The 10,653-nt window shown below is 38.8% G+C and overlaps 1 protein-coding gene across 2 annotated transcripts in view; it reads right to left on the bottom strand.

Annotated features, from left to right (window-relative positions):
- Positions 1 to 2,721: 2,721 nt before the first annotated feature.
- Positions 2,722 to 10,653, bottom strand: part of LOC133526372 (uncharacterized) — a 43,276-nt gene continuing 35,344 nt past the window's right edge. For both annotated transcript variants that reach the window (XM_061862982.1, XM_061862973.1), the window contains 2 exons: positions 7,089 to 7,115; positions 2,722 to 2,862 (listed from right to left, as the gene is read on the bottom strand). In XM_061862982.1, the coding sequence (XP_061718966.1) occupies positions 2,793 to 2,862; positions 7,089 to 7,115 (97 nt within the window). In that variant the 3' untranslated portion in view covers positions 2,722 to 2,792. The remainder of the gene's footprint in view (positions 2,863 to 7,088; positions 7,116 to 10,653) is intronic.

Below are 10,653 nucleotides of genomic sequence, written 5' to 3'. Positions count from 1 at the left end.
TTGCTGGGTTCATTTAAAAAAATGCATGTCAATATGTTACTTAATACATAAGTGTAAGTCTCTCTGTGCCAGATTCGCTCTTCGACAATAATGCAAGAAGCCTAAGTCTTCTTGTGCCAGATTCGCATTTGGACAAAAACTCATTAGGCCTAAGTCTCAGTGCGACTATTTCTCGGTTGGTCTAGGCATAACGCGAATTAGCTACGTTTTAGGCAGACCCGGACAAAAGGCCCCCAAGGAATGTTCTCTTCGTGCCGGTTTGTTAATAATAGCATATTTTACAAGTATTAATGTGTTAATAATACTGTACGTAAAGCGTACAAAATATGTAGCATAATCAGAAACCAGTAGATTGTATTTTTCCTGACATTTATACATATTTGTACATTTTTCTTTATGACTGCAATAAAGTTTAAATAAATAAATAAATAATAAATATAAGACGTTGAGTTGCGGAAACCAAGCCCGCAAGTACCTATGTCCTAATATATTATATAGGTATACACGTATTAAAGGGCCTTTCAGATCCATATACATATGACTTTTCATTATGATCGGGCCAAAAATCAAGACAACCAGATGTCGGGCGTGTTGGGTATGTGCTGTTTTTTTTAAATACTAGGTCGGTGGCAAACAAGCATACGGCCCGCCTGATGGTAAGCAGTTTCCGTAGCCTATGTACGCCTGCAACTCCAGAGGAGTTACATGCGCGTTGCCGACCCTAAACCCGCCCCCCCTCGTCGAGCTCTGTTGCAGAAGATATTCATAAAATATTTAACCTAAGAGGAAAATATTATATATAACTGAACAAAATAAAATAAACACATCTGTACCCCTAGTGTAAATTTTATCGACATCATAACGTGACGAACGCGTTTGCGTTAAGTCTCATTTTGTATAGGATTTTGAGTTTCCAAAACGTCCCGCTTGGCGCGCTCTTTCTAAATCACATACAAAATGATACTAAACGCAAACGCGTACGTCACGTTTCGAAATCCAATTTATTTACACTAGGGGTACCGATCGTTATAATGGCATACATTTTATCTTGCTGCTCACCGTACTGGTTTTATTCGTACATATATCCGACTCCTTCGCCGTTGAAGGAGTCGGAATCTCCGTCTCTGGAATTCCCTCTTTCGATTCGAAAGCAAACCAGTTTTTAAGCAACTACTCCGCAAGCATCTTCTGTCAGAAGAATTTGAATTTTATGTTCTTCATCTTGAGCATGAGCATGTAGTAATATGTATTAGTTTATCTTTTGCATATCATATAAGTAGTAGTATTTAATCATAGTTTTGTAGATTTATTTTAATATTGTTATTTATATATAATTGACTTTTCGGTTAAATAATTTATGAATATCTTCTGCACCAACATATATGTCTCTGTTTGACCCAATGGTTGATTGGTAGAGAATGCATTTTGGCATTAAGTCGTGCAATAAAGTTTAAATAAATAAATAAACTATGAATCCGTAGTCGAAATTATAAAATAAAACAGAAGCCATTTTGAATTCCCTCACTTCTTTAAATCGCATCGAAATTTATTAAATATATATGATTCTACTCTATATGTAGTTATAGTTTTTGCCGAACCGCGAGTTCTCGCTTCTGGGCAAACTAATCCCATCAAAAACATTTTCATGTAAAATTTTGCCAAGACGAAACCAAAAGGCTCGCACTGTCAAAAAGTTATCAGATCCCTTGTAGAGCCAAGGTTCTAACTCTACAAGCCCTAACTTCCCAGACTCTACAGTCTACACCTTAGTCAAAATATAATATGGCTTGGCCGTTTCGCTACCGTCACATGGGCGGAAGGTGGAATATTTATTCAATATTCATTATTTTTTATTATACATACAATACTTCTTGTAGTAACGAAACGGCCAAGCCACATAATTGGCTACTTGACTGTTTTTTGTAAATAATGTCAAACGATCTTGATTTTCCTGAGGATCAAATGTCTATATAGGACTCATGGCATTTGACGTCTGACGCTCGCACTCGACGATTGAAACGCCTCTAACAAAATAATAACCGTAAAACCACCCAACTATAGTCCAATACTGCAACTATGGTCCACAAGTTCAAAAGGAAATTAAGTATCTATCAATGTTCCTTGTGGTTTACTCCTAGTTTTACCTTCCATTTATAAACATACTTACTACTAAAATATAGTAAAATACACACCTGAACGAGAAAAATTTGGGAGCTTTGGACTATAGTTGGGTGGTTTTACGGAAGGTGATCATATAAGTCTGTTCTAAATGTATGGAAGATCAAGGAAATTGCCATTTTGACCCTGAATATGCGTTTATGTGTATAGTTGTCATACAATTTATTTTTTAATAAAATGTAAAAACGAATGGTACCATTTTCTTTTCTATTTTTGAAAGACAAAAAAAATTTTTTTTTGAGAATTCGGAGCCTTGTATTTTTTTATAATCTCAATATTTTTTTTTTAATTTCACTTTATTATAATGTATGGCTCATTTTCTATCCATTTAACTAAATTTTGTTATAATATTCAACATGTGTCAAGTACCCAATTTTGACTAAGATGTAGAGTCTGTGAAGTTAGGGCTGTACCGGGTCTACGGAAGTACGCCATTTCAACTCAACCAGACAGTGGATCTAATTCCATTACAATATATTATATTAGTCAAAAGTTACCCAAATATACGGAGGGCAGAGTGGGGCTAAGTAAAACAGCAGTGAGTTGGCGTAACCGTTTATTTTCTCTTGGCCCGACCTGCTCTTTTCGTTTAGTTAGTACGAGGAGCAGAAATATTAGTAAGGCGGTCGTGGGGCTACTCTCTTCTCACAGAATCCGTACAGCGCAGGACTTTTATCATCTTTACTGTAAGTAAATAAATGGTTATTAGTGCAATGAGAGAAAACAATTCTCTAAGCACATAAATATTCTATACTACGAGTAGATTCTCATCATGATGATATTGATGATTGACAAAAATAGTTATCATCGTCATGCCGATCATCATCACCATCATTATGTCAAATATCATGATGTCAATCATCGTCATGAGAATCTATAATAGATTCTATGATGATGACTGACAAAAATAATTGTATTAAACATCATTGAATACTTTTAGATTATATATTTCCAAAAATCTCACAACATGAATAATAAACTAAATCTAACTACAATTAAAATAACTAAAGCTAAAAATTAAAAATACCTATCAAAATTTTGCGCCCTTGGTAGGGTGCCCATCACGCAGGCAGCGTTCCCGCGCTGGATTGCTATTGCAATTCTCTGCGCGAGAAAGTTGCCCGCGCGGGGGTCGCCCGTTGCCTCCCTCAGCCGCTTCCCCAGCACCTTGTGGAGTATCTGTGCCCCTCTGCCCCACGAACCAAGTGTGCCGACGCCAACGCGACGAATTCGTATTGAGCGCCGCCGAGACAGCTATATTTGGCTACCTTTTGACGCTCCCGAGTGTCCGCCGCCGCACCAGCATGCCTGCTGGTCGATGAGAGGTAGGACACACGCAAGTGGCGTCCCATACCATTCTTCCAGGGAATTAACGTTCCGCAAAAATAATTGTATGTCCTTCATCGGGCCTTAAACTATCTCCATACTAAATGTCTGCTTCAATTGCTTACAAAATATGTCATGTTTGTTTACATTATAACTTAAGCCATTTCTATTCAACTCGACTTTAACAGAAAGTACTGTAGTGTTGTGCCTGGGAACAGAAGTCCACTTCGAGTCGGTGAGGTCAGGGGCGGGCTTTGGGGGTGGCGAACGGGGCAACCGCCCGGGGCCTCGCTCAACAGGCTGAGAAGTTTACGTGGAACATGAATAGAGTCAAAGTCTTTGCAGAAGTTATCTAAGATGGACTCTGAAAAGTTTGTAAAAAGACCTAACAGGGTTAAATTGCAAAAAAAAAAACAGTTGTGTCATAATGGCAAGATCGCTTATTACATTTTTGCAATCATTTTTTTTGTTTTGTTTCGCCACCGTATTTAATTTGGTATATCTGAACTGGCATGCCAAAATCAGACAGCGAGAAAGAGCTACAGGAGCTACAGGAGGGTTGAATTCGGAAATGACAATGGTTAATTGTTTAGTAATGAACCGAAAGGATAGCAGAGCTCGGACACACAAAAGATGATCGGATCGCAAGAATGAGCTTCAAGGCCCTAGGTTGCCGAAGAGCGCGTTCCACGTCAGGCCTAAAGCCAGAAATATGCAGCCCGAGGTCAAATGCCGATATACTACACAGCCGTGATCATATTACTCAAATATAAAAAAAAAATATTATAAAAAAAAACAAAAAACCCGACTGCACACTAAAAAGAGAAAAACAAGCCCCACAAGAATATTGTTGTTGATGGTAAGTATCGCAGGCGGGGACCAACTTGACCGCCACCAAAGTAAGATTCTGCTAAAAGGTGAACTTAACAACCAACAACCAAAATGACTGTTAGTAACCTACTGTTGGTCCCCGCCTGTGATACTTACCATCAACAACAATATTCTTGTGGGGCTTGTTTTCCTCTTTTTAGTGTGCAGTCGAGTTTTTTTGTTTTTTTATTAAAAAAAAAATATTTATAACTTTTTAGTTACCCCCAAAAAATCCTATCACACTCCCGTAATCAAGACGAATCTAACGATACCTCATACATCAAAATCCATCAAGCCGTTTAGGCTACAGGAGGCCACAAAAAAACAGACATACATACACTCGAAAAACATTACCCTCCTCCCTTTGGCAGTCGGGTAAAAACAAACCTGCATACGGCTGAAGGCCCAAAACATCCAAGCAAGTCGCGCTTTCAAGCAAGTCCTGGCTGTGCTCTCCTGCAGTATGGAAACGCTCCTCGATCGAACGGTTGGTTGAACCTTCGGCCGTTTGTCTGATTCCAAGCTCTGATCTATCGTAGCTCGACCTTTGGCCTCACACGGAAGTCCTTCGGTCGTTCGTGGAGCTCGGCCTTAGGCCTTGCGTTTCAAAACACTTGGCCATTGGTTTTTGTCTGTGAGTCGGCCTTTGGCCACGCATAAATGCGCTGCAGGAAAGTTTATAGGCCTTACTGAAACGCTAAGCTTGGCTTACGGTCTTGCTCGGTTTCCGACTCGCAGGAAACTGCACATTCCGGACTGCCGGCCCTATCTTTGCGGAGCTTAGCCGTCGGCCTCGCTCACTCTGCGAGTTCGAGCTTCAGCTCAAGTTCTGCTTTCCTGCAGCTCAGTCTTCGGCTTCGCACGGGAAGCCATTGAGATTTGATGTCCCGGATCTTCTGTCCTAGGTGGAGCTCGGCTTTCTGCCTCGCTTCTCGCTTTATAACACATAGGTACTTAGTTCACAACCGAGCTCCATTTTCTTGAAGCTCAGCCTTTGGACTGTCTACAAGGCGTTTCCGTGATACGGCCTACCAATTCTTTTATTTAGCACTAAAAACAGGGGCCTCGCAAAAAAAAAGTCCCAAAAAAACATAAAACGACACCCATATTGATATTTAGTCATTTCAACCCCAGCGCACCCCAACAGGGGATTTGTATTTCACGTCCACTTCGTTAGATTTTACAATCGTTTTTATTTACGTAATCAGCGACCAGATAAACCAAATAGTACCCATGTTGATTTTTAGACTTTGTCACCATATTTCCCCCTTTTAGGGGTTGACTTCTCAAAAAACCTGAAACTCGTGTTTACTCATTCATCGTTAGGAATAGTCTTGTAAAGTTTCGAATAATATAGTCTAACTAATCTTGTTTCCCCATACAAAACAAGGAAGCAGAAATAATACTTTTTTAAATCCTGGACGATATTGAAAGTTAAGTCATTTTGGTGAATTTTAATTTTAAACCATAACATAAATATTAAGTATTCAAATTCTTTAACTTTTTGATTCGTTTTGTTTGCATAAAACTAAAGCGCTTTAAAACAAATTAAAATGAATTATAATAAATACCTACTCCTAAGAATTTGTCAAAAGCCTGGGTAAGGTCTATCAAGGACCTACTAAATTATTCCTTATAAATAACTTATAGGTACACACATATATCAACAACAATGTATCACAAAATGTTAAACAAGAAGGTACCTATAATTACGTCGTCAAGTAGCTTGACGATTGATATAGTCTAAGAGCTAGTGACCTTTTCGTGAATCGTACTTTCTTTTCAACAATTTCGACATTCACCCAAAAAAAAATATTTTTCACCACACCCACTCTAAAAGGCTAATATTACCCTTTAAATACAGTGAGTAAAGTTGCATTTTATCCTCTAGAGAGGCAAAGTAATTAGATTTCGATTTGTTTTTCACGCGTTAGCTTGTTGGATTGACTAATAATATTTAAACGATTAATTTGAATAATAAATATTATATATAATTAATATTTATTACATGTAATAAGAATTGTTGCAATTAATACAGATTTTAGTTTCCTCGCATAGGTGTGGTGAAATACTTATTTATTTTACAAGGGGGCAAAGTTGTTGTTTAACTTCTCGCGATTATATTGAGACCCGAGGCAGCGAAAAATTCCTAAATTGATCCACGAGCGTAGCGAGTGGTTCAAAAAGTGGAATTTTAAGTGTGCGAGCCCTCGTAAAGCAAGAGACGTTGAACAAACTTTGCCACCGAGTGCCTTCTCAGGAAATAAAGGAGTACGTTCAAAAATTAGAGATTGCCTTTACACATAATTTTAGCACTATTTACACGGAAATCCTTGAAGTGAAATATTTAAATTACCTACATGGTCATGTTTGTGTTTCCCTGCGGACTATTTATTAAGATTGTTCGTGAGACTTCGTATATTTTCGACTCTGAGAATTACGAGTATCGTAAATTGGGAAAAAAATCATTTAAACATTACTTAAAAGTAAAACAATTAAAAGATAATTTTGTAATAGACACATTAGATTTTTTTCCTATCCGTATTTTATTTCGTTACAAATACCCAGTTAAACGCCCATCGGTCCAGCTTACTTAACAATTAACATAAGTAAGTTGCCAGCTCTTAGACTATGATTATGGGGCTACGTAGTGGAAGCAAGCGTAAAGGCGGCGGCAAAAAAATTGTCGCCCACCAGGATGGCGAAATACTTACAGTTCTACTGTTTTGTTCGAATTCCACCTGCAACCAGAGATGGGCAACGTTTAATCGCCTAATGATTAACGATTAAAATTAACCGACTTAATCGCGAGCGACGATTAAAAGGGACGATTAATTAGTTTTAGTCGAAGAGTTGCGATTAACGTTGGTCGCGATTAAATTAATCGTCGACTAATTACCAGCGATTAACTTTTCCAATCTATTAATTAGTCTATTAATTTTAGAACCAAATATGTGACGTTCCACGTATAAAGGTTCCTTATGGCTTACGCCGCATGGCAGCGCATTAGCATTGGAGCGTTGGTAATAACAGCGTAAACGCCGACCGCCATAAGGTCCCTTTACCGTGGAACGTCACATATGATATTCATAACCGACTTTAAAAAAGAAGGTTCTTAATTCGTCGAAATCGTTTTTTGTTGACCGAATCATTAGCGAAGTTCTCCGTTTTAACTCGCGCAATATGCTATCATAGCATATGTTTTCCTCAACAGAGGCCTCACTTTCCTAGTTCGTAACGTGACGTACGCGTTTGCGTTAAGTCTCATTTAGAAACAGCGCGCCAAGCGGAAAGTTTTGGAAACTCAAAATCCCATACAAAATTAGACTTAACGCAAACGCGTACGTCACGTTACGCCATCGAATAAATTTACACTAGGGGTACTGGTCGCAATTATCAACCAATTCTCGTGAAATTTTGTTTTCGCTAGTTAAATATAATTCTTTTGTCCTTTGGTTTTTAGGAAAAGTTCTAAAAAGTGGAAATTGGCATAAAGGAATTAAGCGCCAGTAGGATTATGGCACTTTAACCATTGAGAGTTCGCTGTCAGTGATTAAAGTGCCATAAGAATGAGTCAACGAAGCGAGGTCTACAGCTCACAGACCCACTCGGAGACTATTAGAATGACTTCCAATTTTGTTTTTGTTATAAAAGGTATGTTATAGAGTTGCTTATAAAAGGTATGTTTTTGAGTCAATATATGTTATATTTAGGTTTTGCAATAAAGAGGGTGTGTATTATGTTGTATTGTGTATACTTATTAAACACTAAAATTTTAATTTATCCATACTAATATAATTGATGGAAGCATATGCGACACCTACCACTAATTGGCACGTACCAATAGCCGACACCTACCAATAGTTGATACCTACCTATAGTTAGCACCTACCAATAGTCGACACCTACCAATAGTTGATACCTACCTATAGTTAGCACCTACCAATAGTCGGCACCTACCAATAGTCGACAGCTCCCAATAGTTGACATTTACCAATAGTCGGCACCTAACAATAATTGGTACCTGCCAATACTCGATACTTACCAACAGCCGGCACCTACCGATAGTCGGCACCTACCGATGGTCGACATCTACATTAGTCGACACTGTTAGAGCTTAAGAACGCAACCTCATTATTTTTCTGTTCTTACTGACATGTGTTGTCACGTCACTTCTTGACTTACTTCAATATATGAAATACGTTTGTAAAATGTATTGATTATATGCTCTTTGTACGTTTGTGCTATTTGTTGCCGTTTTATTCAACTCTCAGATATCTTACGAATATTCATCATTGGTCCCAGAACGTGGTTTGTAAGCAGTAAACGAGTCGGGGAATAAAACGCCGTAGGTAGTTAACATTTCAATTTGTTCGAACGCCGACGGGCGAGTTTGAAAGGCGAATTATTTTGTTACGTCAGATGTTCATCGAATTATTGTTACCACGTAAATATGCCGAATTCAGGCAGTAACAATATACATCTTGATAAACTTGTCGGGAGAGAAAATTACGCAAGTTGGAAATTTGCTGTACAAGCTTACTTCGAGCTTGAAGAATTGTGGACATGTGTTACTGGTACCAATACCGACAGTGATGATGATGTCCTCCCAGACGTATCCGTCGACGGCGACATCCTGACAAATAAAAAAGGGTCTTAACTATTACGTGCATGGGCGCGGACGTGGCAAAGGCGAAGTCGAAGCTTATCTTGCTGTTAGACCCGTTCAACTATGTACATGTGCAGAATGCCACTAGCCACTACATGTAAAGAAGCCTGGGAAAATATAGATAAGGCCTTTGATGATAGTGGATTATACAGAAGAGTAGCCTTGTTGAGAGACCTTATTACTACCACGCTGGACTCGTGCAGAAATGTCGATGACTACGTAAACAAGATAATGTCAACCGCCCACAAACTAAGAAATATTAAGTTCAGTATTGATGACGAATGGCTCGGAACGCTGATGTTGGCAGGCTTACCTGAAACTTATAAGCCAATGATTATGGGATTGGAGAGGTCGGGTATCACGAACAGCGCATATTCCATCAAGTCTAAACTCCTGCAGCATTTTTCAGACCCAATATCCCGACCGTTGGTATGTGGATTCCTGTGCCTCCATGCATATGACCAACAGACTCGATCGGATGTATGACGTCACAAATCCACCGACAGCTAACGTGATGGAAGCCAGTAAGACACCGCTTCCAGTTGAAAGTATGGGAAAGGTAAACTTAATGTTGAATGGTAATGAAGATAGCAAAATTCAGGTAAGAAAGTTCTGTATATTCCTAAAATTGGTTCAAACCTCTTATCTGTTAGTGCTATGGTGAAAAATGGCTGCACAGTAAACTTTACAAATGACAGCTGGTATTATATACGACAGCGGCGGCAACCATACAGGAACACATGAAAACAATTTTTTCATTTTGAATACACACCGAGAAGTTGTCTCCAACCTGACTTGTTCTGCTAGCTTAAATGATGTTGTCCTGTGGCACAGACGCATGGGACATCTGAACTTTACAGATGTTAGAAAGCTGCTGGAGTGCGCCGAGGGAGTTGAACCGTTTCTTGAGAAAAGTAAGAGTCCTGTTACCTGTACTACCTGTCTCACGGGAAAGCAGGCCCGACTGCCATTCAATAATGTAGGCACGAGAGCTACAGACGCACTACAGCTTGTCCACACCGACTTATGTGGACCGATGGAGCAAGAGTTTCTTGGATACTTTATTACCTTTGTAGACAATTTTACTAGAAAAGTTCATGTTTATCTCTTGAAAAACAAGTTGAATGTGCTTGAAGTTTTCAAAGATTATAAGAGCAGAGTAGAAAATGAACTTCAAAGGAAAATAAAGGCAATTCTGCGAGTGCTGCCCAACCGAGTTGGATTCGCCGATTCACCTCCTTCTTTTTGGAGGTGAATCGGCGAATCCAACTCGGTTGTTGGACTTGCCTAACTGGGCTACTTACGAGTACTTACACAACTTCGAGAGCAGAGTTTCTAACGATTATCCGGTAAGGTGCAACATGGAAATATATATATATATATATATATATATAAATATTATAGGACATTATTACACAAATTGACTAAGTCCCACAGTAAGCTCAATAAGGCTTGTGTTGAGGGTACTTAGACAACGATATATATAATATATAAATATTTATAAATACTTAAATACATAGAAAACACCCATGACTCAGGAACAAATATCCATGCTCATCACACGAATACATGCCCTTACCAGGATTTGAACCCGGGACCATCAGCTTCAT

Source organism: Cydia pomonella, chromosome 1 (assembly GCF_033807575.1).
Source record: "Cydia pomonella isolate Wapato2018A chromosome 1, ilCydPomo1, whole genome shotgun sequence".
NCBI lineage: Eukaryota > Metazoa > Arthropoda > Insecta > Lepidoptera > Tortricidae > Cydia > Cydia pomonella.
Note: the sequence above shows the minus strand (reverse complement) of the source record. Positions and strands in the feature narration are given on the sequence as shown.